Source organism: Acomys russatus, chromosome X (genome assembly GCF_903995435.1).
Source record: "Acomys russatus chromosome X, mAcoRus1.1, whole genome shotgun sequence".
Taxonomy (NCBI): domain Eukaryota; kingdom Metazoa; phylum Chordata; class Mammalia; order Rodentia; family Muridae; genus Acomys; species Acomys russatus.
Window position 1 is genome coordinate 53,298,392 of NC_067169.1, and position 26,486 is coordinate 53,324,877.

The window sequence follows — 26,486 nt, forward strand, 5'->3', positions numbered from 1 at the left end:
CTTAAGAGCACTGGCTGCTCTTCCAGAGGGTCCAGGTTCAATCCCCAGCAACCACATGGTGGCTCACAACCATCTATAATAAGATCTGGTGCCCTCTTCTGGCCTGCAGGTGTACATGCTGGCAGAACACTAAAAATAAATCATTAAAAATTTAAAATAAAGGTTTTTGTTTTTTTTTTTTATTTAAAGGAGAAAGTATTTGGGGTTAGGGAGGTAGATCAGTCAGTAAAATGTCTACCACACAAGTAGGAGGGCCTGAATTCAGATTCCTAGTACCCGTTCAAACCTGCCATAGGAGGCATGAATAGACAGACATCTACTAACCCCAGCAGCGGAGGAGTGGAGACAAGTAGATTGTTGCAGATCTTTGACCAGCCAACCCAGTCCAAATGGTGAGGTTCAAGTTCAATAAGATACTCTGTCTCAAAAATTATGGTGGGGAGTGATTAAGGAAGGCACGCAGTGTTGACCTTTGGTTCCACTTGGGTACCAGCAGACACATGCACACCGCCACACACAAACATACATACATATACACAGACACAAATTAAGTAACATAACTACGGGTGAGGGCTCTTTCGATCTTCCACTGTTGCCTGAGAAAACCTTACCTAGTCCATATTCTATGGAGTCTGGATGGTCCTCGTCACCTTCTTGGCTAACCTTCTGGAGATGCTGCAGATAGGCATCAGTGTGGAAGGTGGCCATCTCCTCCATGGAGGCCACTTTGGGCTTTACTATCCTAATATCAACAGAGCGAACATAGAGTAGAGGGTCAGACCCAGAGTATGCAAGGTGCTAGAAACAGCAGCCAACAGTCTGAACAGAAAAGACAACTCCCAGCTTCTGAGGCCAGTGAGCTGAAGTCAGACACACATGCTATTCCTCCACTGCGCAGTTCAGTCTTCACCTCCTCAGCTATGAGATTGACTCCACTAGGAAGAGGCAATGGTTTTTCCTTTGAGTTTTTAGGTAGGGGAGCATAACTGAATAACCACATTGAACTCAAACAGATACTCGTCGATCAAGGTACCTGGTTTAGCCACAAGGACCTTATTAACCTAGGGCCAGCCGGATGGCTCAGTGGATCAAGGCCCCAGCCACTAAGCCAGACAACCCAAGTTTAATCCCTGGGACCCATATTGTAGAGGAGAGAACTGTGGCCTTTGGCATCCACATGTCCACGTGTGCTCTGTGGCACACATATCCCAATCAATCAATCAATCAATCAATCAATCAACCAACCACTCAATCAATCAACTTTAAAAGAACTCTTGGACTGGAGAGATGGCTCAGAGCATAAGAGAACTTGCTGCTCTTGCAGAGGACTGGGGTTCAGTTCCCAGCACTTATATGGTGACTTACAACCATGCTTAACTCCAGTTCCAGATCTGACGCCCATCGTTTGACCTCCATAGCTAACACACACACACACACACACACACACACACACACACACACACACACACGCAGGCAAACACTCATACGTGTAACATAAATAAATATAAAACGATATTTTTAAAAGACTGAGACATAAGCCTCACTTTGTGAGTTGCATTTCTCATGACAAACCAGCAAAGCTACTTACATTTGAATCAGTAGTTGCTACTTGGACTGGCTAATCCTCTCAGTTAGATGTTTAATCACTTGTGTTAGCTTTGATGCTACGCTTTGTGTTCTCATCCCTGTGTGTCTTTGCTTTAACAGGCAGCTTGGTTATCACACAGTTAGAATTTAGAGCCAGAGAAGCGGATTCCTTTCCTCCCTCTCGCTACTCACTGGTTCTGTAACTTCAGGTAAGTTGCCTCTCCTGTACTGCACCTTTCTCATTTGCAAAATGAGTCAACTTAGTGGCCTTATGTGGAGATGAAATGATAACATCTACTATCATCAACATTAGTGTCAAAAGTAGGGAAAATGGGCTGGGGATGGAGTTCAGTTATACAACATCTACAAGTGCAAGGCCCTATGGTTGATTCCCAGCACTGGAAAAAACCAGTATATAAAGCTAACATGTTAGGTATGGCAGCACATGAATGTAGTCCTAGCACTTGAGAGACAGGAGGCTCATGAGTGTGAGGCCAGCCTGGGCTTCATAGCAAGTTCCAGACTAAATTGGGCTCTATAAGACCCTGGAGAGAGAGCGGGGAGAGGGAGAGAGAAGCAAATGTAAAAAGGGGCTGTTTGTTTGTTTACCTATCTATTTACTGTGGGTAGGCTTTGTAGTCATGTATGCATGGGGGTTTGCAAGTCTGTAGATGGGCAGAGGCCAGAGAATGTCACATGTCCTGCTCTATAACTCTCCCCCATAGTCACTTGAGACAGCATCGCTCACTGAATCTAAACCAGGAGCTAGACTGGCAATGAGCAAGCCCCAGCAATTACTGAGTCTTGCCTACCCCTGCCAAGACAATGGAGTTATGGGTATGTGTGATAAAACCAGCCTTTCCTGTGGATTCTGGGAATTCCAACTTTGGTCCTCTTGCTTGCACAGCAAAGTACTCTTGCTTTCTATGTCATCTCCCCAGTGTCTTCTAATGTAAACTTTCTACTACTTGGTCTCTTATATCTAGCTCCCAGAGGAAGGGTAGGTGGAGCAAATGGTTAGAGCCTCTCAATCAGTGCCTCCCCGGAAGTGAGGAAAGGAATGAATGAGTTACATGGGATTTCTGGCCTCTAACCTGCTGACTGCCCGTTTTCTCTCCTGGATTCTGCTGCACTTACATTCTCTAGCCCTTGCTGCTAAACAGGCAGGTGAGACACTAGAAGCACGGCATTTCCTCTTTAGAAAGCCAGAGCCCGAGTCCTACCCTAGGCTGACTGAACCACAATTTGTATTCTAACAAATTGTATCTTAACAAGATGCTTGCCCATTCAAATTGAAGGCCACTGAAAGGTAGTCATGTATGTTTTCTGAATGGGAATGCAACCATGAGTTGACTGTGAATTTATACAGGTAGGGTATTTAGGCAACTACAATAGCCAAGGTGTTTGAAATCCTGTGGTTCAACCTGAAACCTTAAATATATAAACAAAATCAAGCAGTCTTGCTTTTTCAAGTACACATGTTTATACCAGGAGAGGTGAAAGGGCTGCCCATTAAAATGAAATTTCTGAGCCAGCAAGATGGCTCCGCAGGTGCAGTCACTTGCTGCCAATCCTGACAACCTGAGTTCAATCTCCAGGTGGTGGAAGGAGAGAACTAATTCCTGCAAGTTGTTTTCTGAGCGCTACATGTGTATTCTGGCACTTGACCACACCCTCATGCACCCACACCCCATCAAAATAAATAAATGCAGTGTAATAAAATGTTTGAAATAAAAATTTCAAGGTGCCCGCTGTAATGGTGCATGCCTTTAATCCCAGCACTCAGGAGGCAGAGGCAAGCAGTAATCTCTGTGAATTAAAGGCCAGCCTGGTCTCCCATAGTGAGTTCCAGGACAGCCAGGGCTACACAGAGAGACCTTGTCTCAATTTTTTTCACAAGCTATTGCCTGTCTAAAAGTTCCGTCTTGCAGCACCTTCCACTCACTGCACCCTAAAACAAAATATTTACAGCCAGCTCCTCCTTAACAGCAAGCTAAGGAGTCTTGCTTTAACACCTTGTTTGCAATACAATATTTTAAGTGTTAATTTTGTGTGGGAGCCTAGGCCTCGTGTATGTTAGGCAAGTGTTCTACACACTAAATAATATGCTAAACCCCTTTAAGATTTTTATTTTGAGACAGGGTCTAGCTAAGCTACCCAGCCTGGCTTTAAAGCTGTGATGTTTAGCCTTCCAAAGGCCTAGAATTAAAAGCCTGCACCAGCAGGCTCAGAAAACTGTTAAAATACTTTAAGGAAAGGCAAGTATTTATCTTGACAAACACAGGCATTAAGCAATGGTAGAAAAACATTCCTTAGCTGGGTGGTGATAGCACACGCCTTTAATCCCAGCACTCAGGAGGCAGAGGCAGGTGGATCACTGTAAGTTTGAGGCCAGCCTGGTCTCCAAGGATACACAGGGAAACCCTGTCTCAAAAAACCAAGAAAACCAAGAAAAGAAAGAAAGAAAGAAAAACATTCCTAGCCAGGTGTGGTGACGAATACCTTTTGATCCCAGCACCTGGCAGGCAGAGACAGGTGGATACTTAGTAAGTTCACAGCTGTCCCGGTCAACATAAAGAGTTCCTGGCCAGGACCTACACAGTGAGACCCTGTCTCAAAACAACACCACAACATTCCTAAAAGTGTACACAACAAAAATAACTTACTAGTAAGGAGAAAACCTGGAAACCTATTACATTACTTTCTGTGAGGAAAATGAGACTCTTAGGCAATGTAGCCGGTCACCCAGTTGGTTCGGCACGAGAAAATCTGATTTGGCATGTGCCAGGCCCATACTACTTGCATTTATGACATTAAATATAGAGTTGGTGATCAGCAGGAAGCTTGGTTTTGGCTTGTTTTTGAGAAGCAAGTAGCTAGCTCTTTCTTGAGTTGTAGCCTGATCTCAACAAAGCCCTGGTCAAAGTTTGGTGGTGATGGGGGTGGGGCGGCACATCTGAAAGTCTCAAATTGAACCCACATCCTCAAACTTAGCTTTAGGAAACAAAACAAACCCAAACCAAATATAAAATGAAAAACGGAACACTTCCCTGCTTAACAGCTCCCCACGCACCTAGCATCAAAGTTTCTTTTCTTTTTTCTTTTTTCTTTCTTTTTCTTTTTCTTTTCTTTTCTTTTTTCTTTCTTTCTTTCTTTCTTTTTCTTTTTCTTTCTTTTTTTTTTTTTGAGACAGGGTTTCTCTGTGTAGTCTTGGCTGTCCTGGACTCGTTTTGTAGATCAAGTTGGCCTCGAACTCGCAAGGATCCACCTACCTCTGCCTCCCCAGTGCTGGGACTAAAGGTGTGCCCCATCAGCCCTGCTCAAAGTTTCATTTCTAATGAATCTTAATTGCTTAACTGTGTGCCTTTCCCGGGTGTTCTCAATCCTTTCAAAGTTACTTCCTTAGTTACAGATGTATATAAAATACTATGAACACTTCCACAAAAGCTTTTTATTAAAGCACCATTTCTCCCTGGTTAGTCCCATTAGGAGGCAAGGCTATGAACACATCTGGCTTCAGGGACGATCATGTTCAGAAAGGTCAACATACGTACCTCATTTGTTTATGCAGGGCATAGGCTTCGATCAAAGAGTGAACCATACTGGCCTGAAATGTCAGCATAAAAGAAAGGCAGAACAGTCTCCTCAAGATTCAACGTACTGAAATCCCATTAACAACATCCTGCGCAAAGAACTAACTACTTGGTCTCTTCCTTTTGTTACTTTAACAATTAGCACACACTTAAGACAATACAAAGTCTCAAAATCGCCAGCCTTATTTAACACAAGCGACGGAATACTCTCTAAGAGTCTGTGGTCCAGGACTTCAATGATCCCCTCCTATTAGAAACTCCACTCACCTCTCTGCACCAGTCCTTCCCCTCCCCCGCCCCCACCCAAGCCTTGGATGCCCGCTTTGCTCCCCAAAGGTAAGGAACCACTTCCTTCTGCTTCAGCTCGGCGAGCCTGACACTGCTAGTTAAATTTTGCTGACGGTATCCCTCACTGCAGTTTCCTCTGCTTCCTAATGTACTCCCTTTCACACTCTCCCACCCCCATCCGCCAAAACCATGGTCTTTCAGGCAGATCTCTCTTACCCTTTTGGGAACCTTGGCGAGGGAGTCGCATACGCTGACATACTCGGGACTGTAAATATAAACCGGAGGGAGCGAATGCCCACTATTGGCGGGTTCCTCTGGCATCTCCATCTCCCACTTCCAAATGTCCCCAAGCCAAAGTCTGGAGCCAACAGTTTTCGGACTCAGCCTGAGCTCCGGTTCCTGCTCCTCTGTTCAGCCCCAGCGGTGCTCCCTGGTCAACATTCCCTCTTATTTAGTTCGCTGGAGACAGTTTCCCTGATCCCTCGTCCAACTGCAAGGATGGATGGGCCCTCCCAGACAAGATCCCTTCTTTGAATGACCACAGTTCAAAAGGGGGCCTTACAGATATAAAAGCCCAAATAGCTGCCAATTGAGATCGATTTTTTTTCATGGCACAGGTAGCACGGTCAAAACTAGGCAGCCTTGTTGCCCTACGGGGCCATTTGAAATGAGGTCAGTCGAGCCTCAGAGCATTCTGGGAAATGTAGTTTTAAGGGAGCACGGTAGCGGAAGAATTACATCTAAACACTAAAAGCTGCAATTTCAAGTTTTAGCGCTAAAAGGAGTCTCAACTCTTTTAAGTTTTCAAACTGTAAATATCACCATTTAAATGTTAAATGTCAATAGCCACGTCGGACCCACCACCACCAAACTGCATCCCAGGACTATATTCCTAAGGCTTTGAGGAGCTATGGAATTAATGGACCAAATAGTTTGAACTTTTTACACAGTAAATTTCGTGCTGCAACTTTAGTTCACCGCTTTTCATCACTGTCCGTGAGAGATATAATAATCTCACCAATAATCCATTCTGACAACTCTAATATCACCTTTCTGAAACTGGCTGAGGTTGTGGAAATAGCAGGGTAGAATCTCAACAAAAGAGATGCCAGCATCCTCTTGTAGCTTTCACGTGTTGGAAAGCACATGAAGTCTCCCAAGCAGTTGGAAAGCGCAGCTCCCCCCTCTCCCCTCCCCCAATATCCCTGGAACCCACACTTCCTTTCATTTGCCTGTGCAGCTAAACAATAGTTAGGGCAAATGTTTTAGGTTTGGTGTTCAGGGTGTTTGTGTGTCCTCGGGCAATGTTATTATTTCCATCAGAAGTTTTGGGTTTCTGGATACCTTGTGATCTGAGCCTACCTGGTCAGTTCCCAGGATCCCAACACTCACATCATACTGAACTGACCTACTGAAACCTCTGAGACAAGCCCCACATCTGTAACTTCCTTGAAACTTTGGTTATTATCTCATTGAAACCTTTCAACAGTTCCATGAAGGAAGCTGTAATGTGTCCACCTTACAGATGTACTTTGAAGAACAAAAACCATTATCAGTCATAGAGTGAAGTAGAAAAACAATCCACAAGTAGGCCTACCTAACACCCCCCAATCCAAATACTCCTTTTTCTACATGAATTTCATTCTTCCAGGTTGACTTTGTGCTACATCTGTGGTCAGTATTCCATTTAGTATCTCCTCAGTACTTAATATGCTTGTAATCTTGGCATGTGCTTATGTGTGTGCGTGCATGTGTGCAATGCATTTGGTCTCCAATTAGAATGGAACCAGTTATTCTGCATTAGTATTCTTCCATAGGAACTAGTTCAAAGCACGGTAATCATTCAGTTAGCCAAGCATTTCTACCAACTAAGTGTACACTTTAGCTATAGATTCAAAGATACACTGTGCTCTCAAGGAATCTGCATTATTATAGAGAAAATAAGACAACTGCATTAGAAAGCATATCCATACAGAGCCAGATAATGAATGCAGGGTGCTGAGCTTAGTTAATAAAATAAGCATTAAGTAGTTAATACGGAACATTCAATAAATGGGTAAGTAGGAGTCTTAGTAGCATTTGAGAATATCTTAGAGGATGTACAGTATGGTGCTTTGTGAGGATGGGAGGGCATGCTGACTGGAAGCAGCAGCTTATAAAAAAATACAAAGAATGGTTACAGGCAAGATGGCTCAGTGGGCAAAGGTACTTTCTGCTAAGCTTGATGATCCAAGTTCAGTCTCTGGATACCACACAGTGGAAGGTGAAAAACAGCTCCTACAAGCTGTCCTCTGACCTCCACATCCATGTGCCAATGCACAGGAATACCCACCCACATACAAACACGCACAGAATAATAAGCATAAAACAATTTAAATACAAAGAAGAAAGCTGGGCTTGGTGGCACATGCCACGATTCCAAGCATTCAAGAGGCAGAGGCAGAAGAATCACAAATGTGAGACCAGTCTAGGCCACCTAGGGGCTACCAGTAAAACCCTGTCCCCCACATCAAAATTTTAAAAAATCTGTAAATAATTTTAAAAATTCTACTCGATTTTAGTGGAACAGGCCAGATCATGAAAGACTTCAGTACTGAGCTAACAAAAACATACTTTACTCTCTTCAAAACGGAGAGTTTTTGTAGTGCTGGAGATGAAACCCTGGTCTCTGTCAGCCAGGCAAGTGAGGTAGACCCCAACCCCTTAGAATCTTCAGAAAAATATTCTAGAGCAGCAGTTGTGTATGAAAATTAGTTACTTGAGATACTGGAGCTGTGCATGCCGCAAACGTCCATACACGGAAGGAATGCTCACTGACTTAAACTAGGCTGGCAGCAGTGGGGAAAGAAAGGAAGCAGTAGTGCCTGGGAAGCTCAATAGGACTGGCCTCCTTGCCACCTGGATAGTGGGGAGAGTGGAAGGGATGAAAGCGAGCTGCTGAAAACTTTGAAAAATTAAAAATGTGTGAAGAGAACACTGCCAGGTCCTGTATGAGAAAGTAGGGTCTTAGTTCAGTGATGAGAGTGTGTGCTTAAAATGTGAGGCACCAAAAAGAAAAAAAGCCCAAAAGGGAGGAAGAATGCTAAGAATAAGGGAGGAACTGGGAATGGTGGTACACGTCTTTAATCCCAGCACTTGAGAGGCATGGACAGGCTGATCACTGTGAGTTCAAGGCCAGCCTAGACAGTCAAGGCTACACAAAAAAATCCTGTCTTGAACCCCCCCCCCCAAAAAAAAGAGTAGGGCAGGATGGACTTTGAAGTAGGACTGAAAAAATGTGTTTTAAAAAGGGTTAAGTCTCATAAAACAATAGGTCAGCTGGGTGTGGTGCTACACAATTTTAATTCCAGCACCAAGAAGGCAGAGGCAGGCAGATCTTTGTAAATTCAAGGCTGGCTTGGTCTACTGTTTTTTGAGGTAAGACCCTGTCTCGAAAAAATAAAATAAAACAAAAAACCCAAAAGTAGTGTATCAAACAACTGATGCATGTGTGCATGCGTGTGTGTGCGCGCGCACACACACACACACACACACACACACACACACACTTCCATAGTTTAAAAAAGATGAAGTTATGAGTGGCCAATATAGCCAGAATAATATGAATGAAATAGTTGGACATAGCTTATAATTCTGAATATAACTTCATTGTTTCCCAAACTGAACTTCTGATTTCCCCGACCAAGTCATTTCTAGTCTTTCCCCATATTCACACCTGTCCCTGTTGCACAAGCCAGACACCTAAGAGCTCTGTGCCCATTTCTGTTTCTTCACTTATAGATCCAATCCATCAGCAATTTCCATCACTTCCATCTCTAAGACAAGCCTGAAACACACCTGCTTCTTCCTTCTACACATCTGCTACCCCAAACTGGCCACCATATCCTTGGTAAATATCTATTTGGTCTTTCCTTCTACACGTGTGTGTGTGTGTGTGTGTGTGTGTGTGTATGTGTGTGTGTTGGGTATATATGTGTGTGCAGGGTTGTTATATAGCAGTTTCCTCCAAGACTGAAACCAAGCTCCTCCAGCTGAGGTATCTGAAGAGGGCACTCTCCAAATTGTTGAGCTGTGTAGTGTGCTCCAGATTTTCAGGTTTTGTGAGCTGTCACCAATGCTGGGGTAGGCTTTGGTGATACAGCTTTCTTTGAGTCATTTCTGCTCCTGTGAGTCATCTCTTATCTATATTCCTGTTAGTAACCTCAATAAAAGTCAATGGCTCGTAAAGTTGGACTTGAGTGGTATCTGTACTTTGGTCTATTGTGGGCTCCCTATCTGTGTGCCGTATCTTCCCAGGAAAAGTCTGTCACACAACATGGGTGCATGTGTATTTCTTCAAGTATAACTTCTCAGGTGCCATTCCCCTTGTTTTTTGAGACATGGTCGCTCACTGGCCTGGAACTTGCTGAGTAGGCTACACTGGTTGACTAGCAAGCCCCAAGGATCCACACCCATCTCCCCAGCACTGGAACTAGAAGTATGTGTCACCATGCCCAGCTTTTAAAATATGGGTTCTGGGGGTTGAATCTGGATACAACAAGCACTTTACCAACTGAGCTATCTTGCAGACCTCGCCTATTCTTACTACCCGGCCACCATTCTCTTTGTAGCACCAGAGTGAATTACATTTTTCAAAAACTGAATAGGAAATTGGGACTGGGCAGATAGCTCAGTGAAGTGTTTGCTGTACAGGCATGTTGACCTGAGTTCAGATCCCCAGCACCTACATACAGGCCAGCTGTCTGCCACCTCGGTGTAGGGAGGCCGAAGTCGGCAGATCTCTTTGAGTGCAGGTTCGGTGATTGAACTTGTCTCTAAAAATAGGTGGAGAGTGATTGAAGCAGACACCTGATGTTGACCTCTGGCTTGCACACATGTACATGTGTGTGCAAACACACCCACACCCCAGTGAGGGGTAAGGAGAGATTGTTTGCACACCCTGGATGTCATTAAGACCCGTCCCCTACCATGGTGAGGATCTTTGAGTTGGAAGAAAATAATTTGAGATTCCTAGGTGTGGATATTAGGAGGAGAGGATAATTAGTTTCAAGAAGGATTACTATACCCATTATATACACTGCAAAAATAGTCAAAGATCCTTTCCCACTCAGAAACTTTAGCCTTATGCTTGGACAAACAGGCAATAGGACAGGTTATGACTCTAAACAATGACTTAACTTGCTTTTTCCTACTATTGCCAAATGTAACGTTTGAACCTGCAAGGTCAGAATGGATGGGGCAGTTTCTTTTGTAGCCCTCCCTTGCCTTCCTTTGCTGGCAGAGGCAGGAAGAAGAAAAATGAATCAATTGAAATAGCACTTTCGCATTGGCTGCCTTTTCTTGGCTCACAACCTTTCCACTGATGCTTCAACACACCGACCCTTGTCTTTCCATCATCTCCTAACATATCTTCCTTGAAGAATACAATTGTTATGAATGGGAACTCTAAACTCTAAAATCAGTACAGGAGTTCAAATCCCAGAGTAGTGACTTATTAGCTAATTTACCTTGGGTAATTTACTTCAGCTATCAATGCCTTGGCTTCCTCACCTATAGTAAGGTGTCAACATCACCTACTCCACATGTGGGCTGTAAAGTTAAGATTGCCTATGTATTTGGCGAGCACTCACATATTATTTGCTGTAAGGATTGTTATGTCAAGCATCTTAAGTATGTTTTACATTTATCTAAATCACATTCACTGATGTTAAGTACTTCTTGTGATTTGAGGCTAGGCTCTTGGCTTTGAGGCACTGCCTTGAAAGAAGTCAGACTTCTACTAGATACAAGATGATGATATCATCAACCCTACAACACTTATGGGTGACAGAATGTGATATTAAAAATTATTCCAGGAAAAGAAGTGTAAGTAAGGGCTCCACTGAGCAAACTAAGACCTGAGGTTACTCCAACTGGAGAAAAAGTAAAGACTAAGGGGCTGGGGGGATGGCTTGGTGAGTAAAGTGCCTGCCATGTAAGCGTGAGTTTGATGCCCAGGACCCATAGAAAAATCTGGGCATGGTGCTAGAGACCTAGACAGGATCCTTGAGGCTTACTGACTAGTCAGCCCAGTCTAGTGAAAGACTCTACTACAAAAAAGAAAAGTAGAGGGGGAGCTTCTGAGGAGTAACACCCCAGGTTGTCCTTTGGCCCTCACATGCAGGTACACAAAAGTACTTGACATACATGAACACACACACACACACACACACACACACACACACACACACACACACACACACACACACGATTCTGTAAACTATGGCTAATGGTGACAACTTTTGCCATACCAGTTGTGTCAAATTCCCGCAATGCAGTCAAACTAAATTATCTAGACAGGGAGTGTGGAGACACTGTTCTTTGCTGTATAAGTACTCTCTTGTTATAGAAATCGCCAGTGAATATTTCTTTTTTAGTTTTCTGAGACAGGGTTTCTCTATGTAGTCCTGGAACTCACTCTCTAGACCAGGCTGGCCTTGAACTCACAGAGATCCACCTGCCTGTGCCTCGCAAGTGCTGGAATTAAAGGCGTGGGCCAGCACCCCGCAGCTCAAGTCAGTGAGTATTTTAAACAATATGTGAAATATTGATAATACTTAGTATAAACTATTTAAGTTCTTCTCCATTAGTTTAGAAATACCACTTATAGAGAGTTGAAATACAGTAAAACTCCACCTTATACTTTTAGCAGTCTGTCTAAAGATAACACTAAACCTGTTTTTTTACATATGGTATGTGGCATATTATAATACAAAGTAGACAAATGTTACTCTATTTGATCCAGTTAATGAGCTTTGGGTATACTGTATAATAAAACATATTATGTGAAATAATCGTGAATTAGGTTCAATCATAAAAACATATATAAGGTTTTGTGCAGTAACATCAGACATAGTAAATTCTTTATTCTAACTTCAAAGTATTCTGTGTTTTAAAAAAGTTACAGCATGTGTTTTTCTTCATATTAACACTCTTAAAATGACAAAATATCAGTAATGTTTTCTGAAAAGTTACTTTAAAAATTAAATACCAGTGCCTGGGCATTCCATCCACAGACAAACCCAGAGAAATGCAGGTATCAGTGTCAATTCAAGAAAAGAGGTCCTGGAAGGAGTGGCAACCCTCCCCCCCACCCCCGCTCCCACAGTGCTTGGCATGCTTCTTATGACTGGGGTACACCTAAAGGTTGTGAAAAGACAAACTGGCGCAGAACAGGTTGCATGTTCACCTCAAAAGTGACCAGAAAGCTACTCACTGTGTGTTCCCATGTTTTGTGGGAGGGGACAGGTGGGCCATCTGTCTATTGCTTCCACTACCTGTCTGCTAGCATACTGCGCTTACCAAGTGTGCTCAGAAGACTGCTCCCGATTCTGTGACTGTTTTGAGCTCACTAGCTCTATCATACCCATTACTATTCTGGGAGGCAATCTTTAAAATTTTGAGGGAAAAGGGAGTCAAGTAGGGAATTATCTGGGTAGAAACAAAGAAAATTAGGAGAAGCCTCTGCTAAGCCAGGCTACCTATACACAGAAGCAGAGACCAGGACAGAAGATATATTTCTACTACCCTTTGTGTGTCAGCCTGAGGCCAGCCACACTGCTCTCTCAGACACACAACATGCTTTAAAATGTTTTTGAGACAGGGTTTCATACTCGGGCTGTCCTGGAACTTGCTATGTAGCCCAGGGTGGCTTTGAATTCATGATCCTCCTGCCTCAGCCTCTCAAGTGCTTGGATTAGCAGTTGAGTATGACCAGGCTTGGCTTGCATTATTATTTACATGCTTATTCAGTCAATCAAATGTCAAGACAGACAAACAGACATATTAGAAATACTTACATAGTATTTAACCACTTACACACACAGATATTGTGTAACAATAAATACTCGGCCACAGATACCATGATTAAAGGATTTAAGAACTAGAATCAAACAGTGAAAACAAATGTCAGTAATAGAATTGAAGAATAAATGTGGCAGGGGGGAAGTTATGAAGGGGTGGTTAGATGTGGTGGGGAGTGACTAGGTGAAATGGAGACCAAAAGTCCAGGAAAGGGGTGTTCAGTGAGGCAGCCACAGACTGGACTACAGGATTTCTCTTTGCTCAAGATAGGCGCTGGCTATTGTGTGGTGTATATGCTCCAGAGGCAAGGCCTTGGTGTCCAAGGCTCTTCACAAGCAACCTACCTACCTCTGGTGGTCTCCTGGCCCTCTCCTTTTCCCTCCTAGCTCCACTTCTCTGGGTTATTCCACGTGTTTTCAAATATGTGTCTTCATAAATTTTGACTTCAAGTGTTAACACAGGAATCCTTAAAGTTACATGTGAGCTTACATTTTTTTAATAGTTCACCACAGAGAGGGTAGGCATTGTGGGCAGATAGGGAAAGGACAGCAGTGAAAGGCAATACTACTACAAAGAAACTATTTCACCACTCAGAGTGAAGCAACCTTTGAGAGAAGATGGAAGCCACAATCTGGTACTGGCTTTTGCTAAGTGAAGGCACTTGATGAGTAGACACTTCCAATTTACAGTAGCATAAAATCCAATTTAGCATGTACTCTCTTGAAATAAGGGCCCAATCAATACCCACCACTCCTATACACACATCAGAAATAAGAAAATAAGAAAACCAAGCTTCAGGAATAAGTTACTAATACCTGCTCCCCAACAGGAGGTAGAAAACTAAGCTGGTAACAGCTCTACAGAGTAAAAACACACACAGACTTTTGTGAACCGTAAAAGAAGAGAGAGTGATTGTAGGCCCGGCTGAACCGTCACACTGGATGGAGGCTAGTCTCCAGTAAGGGTTCTTTAAAAGTAGTGAGATTATCAGCCAAGTTTTCTCTTCTTGGGAGGGATGGGGCAGGAAAGGGACATGGGGGAGTGATCAGGTGTTAACATTTCAGTTCCATGCACAATCAACTGAGACGGACCAAATATTGAAAGGATTCCAGCAGCTAGAGCCCATGGTCATCACTGCATGGCACAGAGGCTGTGTGGCAGAAACTCCTGCACGTAGGTGGCAGCTGCCTTGGAGAGGTAGGTCATGGTGCCAAATCTGCCACTGGGTGCACTGTCATACAGTAGAGTACAGATGCCAGATGCGGGATCCTTTGCCAACATGATATCATCCGCGCCGAGGGTTTTCTATTTGGTTTGAAAGGGTGGGGAAACACAGTGGAAAGGAAAAGTTACCAATCCTGCTAAGTCAAACTCTGATTAGTGTTCCTTAGAGCTGCCTCCCTATCACCAATTCCTTGGCTGTTTAACCAGAAGGTGGTTGACAGGGTTATGAAGGATGGATATGAATTTCTACACTAGACTCCCTAAATTAATTTAATTACTATTTAAATTTTATAAAGAATTTTTAAAATAAAATATGAATTAATAATTGATTAAATGATTCACATTTATTAATAACAGAGAATGTTAGCACTTGGCGATAACTCTGGTGGGATTACATTGGAACCTCTACCATCTAGTAGTACTGACTTTGGCTTCATATTTTATTTCATTGTTATTTCTTTCTAAACCACCTTAAATCAAAAAGACCACAGGAATTACAAATCTAGAGTCTATGCCTGAAATGGACCATATTTTCTGATATGTGGATGGACAGCATTCCAGAACATTTAAAAATAGGATTGTTTAGAAAATCTTGGATACTACTGTCTTCTCTCACAGTGGCCAAGAAAAGGAAACATCTGTTCTATGTTTTTGGTCTCATGTAGCTTGAACTAGACTTGAATTCACTATATAGTTGAGGCTGGCCTTGAACTCTTAATCCTCCTGCCTCCACACTCCTAGATTCTTTGACTGCGGTTCTACCACATTAGGCAACCTACCTGTTCTTGAAGGAACAACTCATTGGCAATATGCACTATTTTTTCCACAGCAATGATGCTTCCAATGCTATGAATTTCAATATCTGCCAGCATGGTGAGAACAAGGATGGCTTCAACCAGAAGTTGGCGGTACTCTGGCTGTGGCACACGATTCAGGACGGACTCCACATGGACAGAGAATTTAATCTCACCTGGGGTCATCTGTGCCAGAGAAAGAGAAAATCACTTTCTAGGATACTATAACTTGAGAGCATCAATCCTTTCCTTTGAAAAGCAGCAAAACCTGCTATAACTGCAAGTCGGCCTTCAGCCCCTTTAATGGAATGGTGTAAATTGGTTTAATCATTTTTGGAGGCAATCTAGTAACACAGAGCAAAAGTCATAAACGTATAAATGTTTTCTTACCCAAAATCTCATCTCTGGGAGTCTGTCCTAAGAAAATAATCCAGAGGAAAAAAGCTCCAAGTTTATGTTTATGGTAGCATCAGCCACACATATGAAACTCAAAGTAATCTAAACATGTCAATGAATGCAAAGATGATGACATGCTATAGCAACTTCATGAGGCTTTATGAAGCCATTTATGAGACTAACTCTATGACCCTGAATAGAGAAAACACTGAAGTCAAACTTGAAATGATATATATGATGAATAAAATTAGCGAAATAGCTACATATTGTTATAATAAAATGGATCTTAAGAAATGCAGCTATGGGGCTGGAGAGATGGCTCAGTGGTTAAGAGCACTGACTACTCTTCTAGAGGCATTACCTAGGTTCAATTCCCAGCACCTATATGGTGGCTAACAACCATCTATAACTCCAGTTTCAGGAAATCTGACCTCTCCTTCTGACTACCACAGGACCAGGCATATATGTGGTGCATATACATACCATACACATTTTTAAAAATTTAAAGTGTGTTGGGGATGGTCTTGTGCACTGTATATTCAGATTCTGGATTTCTGTGCCCAGAGATCTGGTTGCAGTCCAGATGTGGACATTGCCATTATTATTGAAGAATCTCCTGTCTCAATGTTGTGTAAAATTGTTCTCCATCATCTCTAATTGGTAAATAAAGAGCTGAACAGTCAATAGTTGAGCAGGAAAGGACAGCTGAGGTAAGGTTTCTAATCCTAGTTATGGGGTCCCAGAGAGAGAAGAGAAGGGTCAAGAAGGTCACCAGGCAGTGAGGAGGTGGCCATGAGGAGGATACCATGAGAGAATCACCAAGAAGACACAGATGGAGCAAGAAAAGCAAGGGCAAGACTAGATGGCAGGTAATGGGGCATGTTGACTGGTAAATAGTCCAGATCAGCATAGTAAGGTGAGAATAGATGATTATTTGCCCAGCTATAGTGCTTAAAACATTAAAATTTTAATGCCATTATTTGGGAGCTAGATAAGGTGTAAGAAAAAAATTATTTTTACAAAAGTACAAGTTATTTTGGGGTGAAGTAGATTGAGAAGTGCTTTTTAGTAAAATTATATTGATTTTGTAGAAGAAAGTATATTTAGAGTCTAAAGACTTGGATTCAAAACTTGTGTCAGGAGTAAAATGACATTAAATAATCTATCTCTAAGTCTGTCTCCTTACCTATAGACAGGAAAAGATAGTCTCTTCCTAGGTATCTTACAAAGTTCGGTTGAAAATCAAATTAAATAGCATAAAGTTCTTTGAAGATTCTTAGAAGTATTAGGTTTACATTTTACTATTAATATTGCAACATTGTTCAAATGAAGAGAATGCATCTGTTTAAATACACAGATAGCGTAGTGTTTTTATTACAGAAAAGGTGCATATGTGACAGTAAAGGTCTAACACATTACTGTCACTAGCTTTCAGTACTGGTGCATCTAGCTGATACTGCAAAACGTCCAGTTTTTGAGAATTTTGTACTCTCTAAACTTACTAATCCTAGCTTGTTAGTGCAAAACCAATCAAAAACATCTGCTAATTAGTGTCTGTTGTTTGTGGCAATGTCTTCTAACCATGGTTATTTATAGATGTAAAAATTACAAATGCTCAGGTTTCCTCTCTGAAAACTCTAATTCACTATGTTAGACAAGAGTCCCCATGTTACTTTAAAATACAATTACAAGGGAAGATCAGCACAGGTCTAAAAGTATCCTATTAGAGAAAGGTTGAGTTGAAATAGATGGGAGACTGCACGAAGCCATTCATTATTACACTTGTATCTCTGTTGCTTTCTCCAACTCTCAGTCTCATATAGAAATAATTTAATTAACCATTACAAGAAACTATTCGTATTAACAAAATGTAATTATTCATGTGTATGGTGTGCATGTGTTATATACATGTGTGCTGGTACACCTGACTGTGTAGACACATGTGGAAGCCAGAAGACAGGGTTTCGATGCACATCCATGGCTGTCCTAAAACTTGCTCTGTAGACCAGGCTGGCCTTGAACTCTACTTGCTTCTGTCTCCCAAGTACTGGGATTAAAGGTGTGTGCTACCACTGCCCATCCAGATGTTTTTTCCATCTTTTTTGAGACAGGGTCTCTCACTGAACCTGGAGTGTTCCATTTTAGCTAGTTTAGCTGGCTGGCAAGTCCCTAGAGTCCACCGTTGGCATTGTAGGCTTGCACAGACGTGTCCAACTTATTACATGGGTGCTGGGATCTAAAGTCAGGTCCCCATGCTTGCAGAGCAAAGCAGTTTACTCACTGAGCCAGCTCCCCAGCACCATATTGTTATTGTCTAATATATCCACTCCATTTTTCTCTCTTTCATGTATTTCTCAGTAGGTTGATTTATAAAACGGTGGGTCTGTTACTTCGAAAACTAATCAGTATAGTTTCAATAGCATCACTTCACTCAATATCAATTTAGTAATTGATAACTGAAATATTTCAGATAGCAAGCTTTCTACCATATAAATGTGAGACAGAACCTTACCTCCCTAGTGGTTGAAGAGGGAAGAACAAAACCTTCCACAGAAAGCCCATGACACTGCAAGAGAGAAAAACCTGTTATTATTAAAGGTGAGCTAACAACTGGGAGACTAAAAAGAGAGACTTCATATTTCTAAGTGTGCTTCACAAGTTATGATTTAAGTACTCACAGGCTAGCTAGAGGCCCTATAGCCAAGCATGGGTTCGTGCTTTCTAAGTTCCAAGATTCAAGATTAAAATACCATAGTTTGTTCTCTGCTTAGAGGAGTGGAGTGGACAGAGATCTTTTTTCTGGGATAGACTAGACACTAGATTCACAGACTACCTACGACAATATTTTGCTAGGTCCCAGAGTAATCACAAAGAGGCCTTCAAAGACTGCCAAGATGGCTTGACAGGTAAAATGGTACTTGCCAATAGCTATGAAAGCCAAATAGTATGAGTTTACTCACATAATCCCAAGTGAAGAAGGAAAGGGAGAACTACTTCACAAAGTTGTCCTCTGATCTCCACATGTATGCTGTGCATGTGCCCTCACCATTGCTCCCCCCTCTCTGAAACACACACATACACCCACACACACTTTTTTTTTTACAAATACTGCATATTTAATACAAGCAGTCTTGAAGAAGTAAAATTGTATAAAGCTTTCAAAGTTGTAACATCTTAGTCCAAGTTCACTTATCTACGCATTTTAGCAAATTAGTCAGACACATCCATCTTTACATTGAGTTACTCTTATGTCAGTTTCAAATAGCTATTTATTTATAGGGCACCTCCTATGCGCAGATAAACGATGGAAGACAAAACTGTGCACATCGATAAGCAGGAAGATTTTATCCCAGAAGAGGAATCTGTCCTTTTGACCAGAATATCAGTAAAGGTATTACAGAGCAGGTGTCAGGGAGTTGGCTTTTTATTTTTTAAATATATTGTATTAATTTATTCATATTACATCTCAATTGTTATCCCATCCCTTCTATCCTCCCCTTCCTCCCTCCCTCCCATTTTCCCCTTACTCCCCTCCCCTATGACTGTGAGTGAGGGGGACCTCCTCCCCCTGTATATGCTCATAGGGTATCAAGTCTCTTCTTGGTAGCCTGCTATTCTTCCTCTGAGTGCCACCAGGCCTCCCCATCCAGGGGACATAGTCAAATATGGGGCCCAGAGTACGTGTGAAAGTCAGACCCCACTCTCCACTCCACTGTGGAGAATGTCCTGTCCATTGGGTAGATCTGGGTAGGGGTTTGAAGTTTACTGCACATATTGTCCTTGGCTGATGCCATAGTTTGAGCAACACCCCTGGGCCCCGATCTGCTTGTCATAATATTCTTCTTGTAGGTTTCTAGGATCCTCTGGATCCTTCTACTTTGCTATTCTCCCATGCTTCTCACACCTAGAGTCCCAATAGGATGCCCTCCCCCTCTGTCCCACTTTCCTGGTAAGTGAAGACTTTCATGGGACATGCCTCTTGAGCTAGTGTCCAGATATAAGTGAGTATATACCATTTGAGTCTTTCTGCTTCTGGGTTAACTCACTCATTATGATCATTTCTAGTTCAATCCATTTGTCCACAAATTTCGGGAATTCTTTGCTTTAAATAGCCGAGTAGTATTCCATAGTGTAAATGTACCACAGTTTCTTTATCCATTCTTCTACTGAGGGACACTTAGGCTGTTTCCATGATCTGGCTATTATGAATAAGGCTGCTATGAACATGGTTGAGCAAATGTTCTTGTTGTGTGCTGGAGCGTCTTCTGGGTATATTCCAAGGAGTGGAATAGCTGGGTCTTGAGGAAGCCCTATTCCCAGTTTTCTGAGATAGTACCAGATAGATTTCCAAAGTGGCTGTACTAGTTTGCATTCCCACCAGCAATGAAGGAGTGTTCCTCTCTCCCCACATCCTCGCCAGCATGTGGTGTCGCTTGAGTTTTTTATCTTAGCCATTCTGATGGGTGTAAGATGGAATCTCAGAGTTGTTTTGATTTGCATTTCCCTGATGACTAAGGAGGTTGAGCATTTCTTTAAGTGTTTCTCAGCCATTTTATATTCCTCTGTTGAGAATTCTCTGTTTAGTTCCGAGCCCCATTTCTCAATTGGGTTATTTGGTTTGGTGGTGTTTAATTTCTTGAGTTCTTTATATATTTTGGATATTAGACCTTTGTCAGATGTAGGGTTGGTGAAGATCTTTTCCCAGTCTGTACGCTGTCGCTTTGTTCTCTTGACAGTGTCTCCTGCCTTACAGAAGCTTCTCAGCCTCATGAGGTCCCATTTATTAATTGTTGACATTAAGGCCGGGGCCGTTGGTGTTCTGTTCAGGAAGTTATCTCCTGTGCCAATGTGTTCCAGGCTATTCCCTACTTTTCCCTCTAACTGAATTAATGTCTCTGGTTTTATGTTGAGGTCTTTGATCCACTTGGACTTGAGTTTTGTGCATGATGACAAATATGGGTCCAAATGCATTTTTTACATGTAGACATCCAGTTAGACCAGCACCATTTGTTGAAGTGCTATCCTTTTTCCATTGAATAGATTTAACACACACACACACTTTTTAAGAAATTAAATAGGCCTTCAGGAGACTTAGGCTGCAAAAAATAACTCGTAGCATACATTAATGAATACAAGCCATTCCTATTCTCTAGTTGAGTCCTTCATCAAAATTATTATTCTGTCCTATTTTCCACCATCTTTTAAGATGTTAGATATATTATTTACTCTTTACTACTTACTGCAAGTAACTTAAGTTTCAGAACGGCAGAAATTGTTGGCTACTTTGTCTTTTGTAATAGGAACACCTAGAAGAGATCCTGGTACACCGTATTAAATTCACTATGTGGCAGAGGCTAGCCTTGGACACTGGAAGTCCTGCCTCCACTTCCTCAGTGTGTTCAAGTGCAGGTATGGATCAATAGATACACAAATAATTCTTCACTTTTATCTAGCATATCAATGTTAAGTATTAAAAATCAATGTAAGCAATTCATTTACTTTAGATTCTAAATAAACTAATACACTATATAAAACAATCACATATGACCAACATGTTTACTGACTCTGTTACAATTACATGCTATACTCCACTTACTAAGTAATCTCTGTATATTTAATTACTAGTTTTGAAACATGTAAAAATTATTGTTACATTCATGTCTGGAAATACATGTGGTCCACCTCTTTCTTTAGGACCTCAAGTCAAGATTTTGATTCTGCCAAAAAATACCTATTCTTCCATGGCAGACTTTGTTTTTATTCCTACTGCCTTGTGGGTAAACATCCTTTAAAAACACTTATTTTGCTGGGCATGGTGGCATACCCCTTTAATCTCAGTACTCGGGAGGCAGAGGCCGGCGGATTGCTGTGAGTTCGAGGCCAGCCTGGTCTACAAAGGGAGTCTAGGACAGCCAAGGCTACACAGAGAAACCTTGCCTCAAAAAAAACCTGAAACACTTATTTGTGTATGGCAGTCGTCTAGGTGGGCACAGGTCAACAACCTTGTGTGGAAGTCAGAGAACAACTTGCTTGAGTCAGTTCTTGTTTTCTATCATGTAGATGCCCTGGATGGAACTCAGGTGGTTAGTCATGGTGGCAAGAATCATTTTGCCTGCCTTGTGATTAGCATCTTCATTACAAATCATTTTGGCTTTGTATAACAGTTGCTTTGAAAGAAGGTAGCCACAAGATTCAACTCCTTGATGACAAAGAACAGATGTTTTCTGTAGTTATTACATGGTACTCCATGAAGAACTGGAGAGATAAAATACATACTGGCTCCTATTATGTTACAATAGTTAGCTTCAACAAAGCAGACTCTAAGGAATCTATAAAATGAAGATCATTAGAGCAAATAATCTGAGGGATCAACTTTCACTACTTATAAAATACAACCTGACCGTGTCCCTGGAAGATCATAATGTTAACTGAGAAAAACCGAAGTCAAGACTGTGATACCCTGTATGAAATAATTTGCATGTTCTTAGTAAGGGAATTAAAGCAAAAATAGCACCCAAGAGACTGTAAATGAGACCTATACAATGGAGATATAGCTCAGTCAGTGCTTGTTTCACTTGCATGAAGCCTTGTACTCAATTCCCAGAGTAGTATAACTGGGTATGGTGGCACACACCCATAATCCAAACAGCTAGGAGGCAAAGGCAGAACAATCATTCAAGGTCATCCTTTGTTGCAAAGAGGCCAGCCTGAGATATATGAGAGCTATCTCAGAAGAAAAGCAAAAGAGTGCATCTGTATAAATGAGAACAGCCAATGAGTATAATGGTCTTCCTGGCTCTCTAAAGCTATCATCACCATAATGGTATGATCTGCCCTTACTTGTCTTTTGTAAACTAGGCCTTAGAAATAAGAACAAATATCAACCACACTAGTTTTATTCAGGCTGCTGTGGTGGTGCAGGTCAGTAATCCTAGCACTCCAAGAGTCTGAGGTGGAAGGATCTTAAACTGTATGTCAGCCCGGACAATAACAAAACCCTGTCTTAAAAAAACAAATAACAAGAGCTGGAGAGATGGCTCAAAGGTTAGAAGCTGAAATTCTTGCAGGACAGCCAAGTTTGGTCTCCAGCACCCACAACCTGTAACTCCAGTTCCAAGAGATCTAATGCATCTTCTGACCTCTGCTGGAACTATATGAACATACATATACTCACACACATATGCATATAAAGTAAATAAAAAACCCATCAACACCAAAATTAAGAAAGTTTGTAAACTATTAGCATCATTGCAGCTTTCTATTTGTTTAGTGGTTTTCATCTACGAAAGCTCATCAGAAGGACTGCCTCTGTAAACTCTCCACATACTTCATTTGTTTAATTGTAGTGACATGGATATGAATAGCCCAGAGCTGCAAATAACATCTCTATTCTCATAATACCAACAAAGAAAGCTAGCTACTTAGCATCACATTGTTGACTGGCAGCAAATGTGTTGCAATCTCCCACAATGTTCAATTCAGCCCAAAGAAGAGAGGTTATGATTTTTTAAACTCTTATACCCTGCCTGCCTGAATCCCCTAGGGCACAGCCAGCATCAGTGAGTTCTGTTTTGGCCTCTGACCTCCAACCTCTGGTCCAGGGCTCTGTCTGCCTTCCCAAGGAGGCCTGCCAACCTCAGGAACAAGTAGGTTAGACTTCCTCCCTGACATCTTCTGCCTGCCAAGTCTCTGGAAAGCACACCCAACAGCTGTAAACTGCACCTGATGCTCTGCACTACATTTTCTGACCCACAACTCTGCTTCCATCCCTGATGGCCAGCTTTTATGAGGGACAACCAGATAGCTAAAGGGCAGAGAATCCAAGCAACAAGAGCCAGGACAATATGGCTCTACCAGAGCCCAGATCTCCTACTACACCAAGCCCTGGACAATACAGACAAAGCACAAGAGGATGACCTTGAATCCAACCTTATAAAGATGATAGAGACCTTTAAAGAGGAAATGAATAAATCCCTTTAAAAAACACAGGAAAATACAACAGGAGAAGGGAATTAATAAAACTGTTCAAGACCTGAAAATGGAAATAGAAGGAATAAAGGAAACACAAACTGAGCAAATCCTGGAGCTAGAAAAGCTAGGGAAGAGAACAGGAACTATAGACGTAAGCATCACCAGCAGAATACAAGAGATGGAAGACAGAATATCAAGTGTAGAAGATAGGATTAAAGAAATCAATATATCAATCAAAGAAAATAATAAATCTAAAAAGTTCATGACACAAAACAGCCAAGAAATCAAGGATACTATAAAAAGATAAAACTTAAGAATAATAGGAATAAAAGGAGAGGATTGGCAGCTCCCAGGCTTAGAAAATATTTTCAACAAAATCATAGAAGAAAAGTTCCCCAACCTAAAGAAAGATATGCTTATAAACACAGAAGAAGCTTACAGAAGATGTAACAGATTGGAACAGAAAGAAAGTCCCCACACCATATAATAATAAAACACTAAACATACAGAACAAAGAAAGAATATTAAAAACTGCAAGGGAAAAAGCCCAAGAAACATATAAAGGCAGACCTATTAGATTGGTTTCTTCTCAATAGAGACTCTAAAAGCCTGAAGGGCCTGGGCAGATGTCCTGCAGTCTAAGAGACCACAGATGCCAGGCCAGATTACTGCACCCAGGAAAACTTTCAATCGCCATAGATGGAGAAAACAATATATCTGATGACAAAACCAATTTTAAACAGTATCTATGTTGTTAGAACAAACAAAAATTCCAACTATTCAATTTTATCAATAAAGACGTGGGAGTCAGATATTGGGTTGAAAACCTGAGCCGGGCATGGTGGCACACGCCTTTAATCCCAGCACTTGGGAGGCAGAGGCAGGTGGATCGCTTTGAGTTCGAGGCCAGCCTGGTCTACAAAGAGAGTTCCAGGACAGCCAAGGCTAACACAGAGAGACTCTGTCTTGAAAAACAAAAACAAACAAACAAACAAAAAGAAAACCTTCTAGCTCAGAGAAAGCACCTAGCTGATCTTTCTACACAGCTGACATAGGAAAGTGCCTTTCTACTCAGCTCACATCCAAGAAGGAAAAATCCAAAATCCAAAAGCTTGCTAGATCAGCTGACAGCCTGGGAGGAAGAAGCCAAAAGTCCCTTCTTCTTCTCCATACTGTCTTAAATACCCTTCTCTCAATGTCCCTCCTTTCTATTTAATCCCTGTAAGATGGTTTATTTCCCAACCTTTTTAGCCAGGGTTGACTTTATTAAGGTATTAGATTAAAGGTATGTGCTGGGGCTCAGCCAAAAACCACAAGTACTTGTTTATAGTAAACAGAAAACTCTTGGGTTTAAAGTGTGTGTTATGGCTGAGCTATTCCACAACTAGAAATAGGTTTTTACAGTTCACAATCTCAGGGTTTGCAATGGGATCAAATATCCTACAACATAGTTATCTACTAATCTAGCCCTACAGGAGTACTAGAAGGAAAACTCCAACCCAAGGAGGCTAAATACACCCAAGAAAACACAGGAAATAAATAATCACACACAAGAAAAAACAAAAAGGAAAGCACACAACACATACACACACACACATACACACACACACACACACACACACACACACACAGACTACCACCACCACCAAAAACATCAAAATAACAGGAAATAGCAATGATTGATCATTAATATGTCCCAACATCAATGGACTAAATTCCACAATAAAAATACACAGGCTAACAGAATACATGCTAAAACAGGATCCATCATTCTGCTGCATACAAGAAACACACCTCAAAGACAAAGATAGACATTACCTCAGAATAAAAGGCTAGAAAAAGTTTTTCAAGCAAAGAAAATTATTTTCAAGCTGGAGTAGTCATTCTGACATCTAAAAAAATAGACATTCAACCAAAATTAATAAAAAGATAAGGGGTAGGACACTCATGCTCATCAAAGGAAAACTCCATCAAGATGACATCTCAATTCTAAATATCTATGCCTTAAATTCAAGGGCACACACATTTGTAAAAGAAACATTACTAAAGCTTAAATCACACATTGATCCCCATACATTAATAGTGGGAGACTTCAACACCCTTCTCTCATCAATGGACAAGTCATTGAGATAGAAACCAGAGAAATAATGAAACTAACTGACATTATTAATCAATTGGATCTAACAAATATCTATAGAACATTCCATCCAAACACAAAAGAATATACCTTCTTCTCAGCACTTCTCAGAACCTTCTCTAAAACTGAACACATAGTCAGTCACAAAGCAGGCTTCAACAGATACAGGAAGATTGAAATGACACCATGTATTAAAGCTGGACTTCAGCAACAATAGAAAGCCTACAAACTCATGGAAACTGAACAACTCTCTACTTAATAACCACTGGGTCAAGAAATTAATTAATTAATTAACTAAAGACTTTCTAGAATTCAAATAAAATGAAGGCACAGCATACTCAAACTTATGGGACACAATAAAAGCAGTACTAAGAGGAAAGTTCATTATACTAAGTGCCTTCATAAAGATATTGGCGAGATCTCATACTATTTAAAAGCACACCTGAAAGCTTTAGAAAAAAAGTATGCAAACACACTCAGGAGGAGTAGACAGCAAAAAATAATCAAACTCAGGGATGAAATAAATGAATTAGAAACAAAGAGAACAATACAAAGAATCAACAAAACTAAGGACTGGTTCTTTGAGAAAATCAACAAGATAGACAAACAGCCAAACTAACCAAAATGTAGATGACTCCTCCCAAAAAAAATCCA

General features: G+C 41.4%; 2 protein-coding genes across 11 annotated transcripts in view; both read right to left on the minus strand.

Moving 5' to 3' along the window:
* The window catches only part of Hdac8 (histone deacetylase 8), a 222,153-nt gene extending 215,994 nt beyond the window's left edge, over positions 1-6,159 (minus strand). For 2 of the 4 annotated variants that reach the window (XR_007830194.1, XM_051142033.1), the window contains exons 1-3: positions 5,685-6,159; positions 5,142-5,194; positions 612-742 (exon numbers count right to left, since the gene is read on the minus strand). Coding sequence is in view for 3 of the 4 variants with exons in the window: in XM_051142033.1 (XP_050997990.1) it covers positions 612-742; positions 5,142-5,194; positions 5,685-5,795 (295 nt within the window). In the remaining variant the exon portion in view is untranslated. The remainder of the gene's footprint in view (positions 1-611; positions 743-5,141; positions 5,195-5,684) is intronic. The other 2 variants (XM_051142030.1, XM_051142031.1) reach the window with 2 other exon arrangements.
* An 8,099-nt stretch (positions 6,160-14,258) lies between these two features.
* Positions 14,259-26,486, minus strand: part of Phka1 (phosphorylase kinase regulatory subunit alpha 1) — a 118,473-nt gene continuing 106,245 nt past the window's right edge. For all 7 annotated transcript variants that reach the window (XM_051142268.1, XM_051142267.1, XM_051142266.1 and 4 more), the window contains 3 exons: positions 18,237-18,290; positions 15,314-15,514; positions 14,259-14,615 (listed from right to left, as the gene is read on the minus strand). In XM_051142268.1, coding sequence (XP_050998225.1) covers positions 14,442-14,615; positions 15,314-15,514; positions 18,237-18,290 — 429 coding nt within the window. In that variant the 3' untranslated portion in view covers positions 14,259-14,441. The remainder of the gene's footprint in view (positions 14,616-15,313; positions 15,515-18,236; positions 18,291-26,486) is intronic.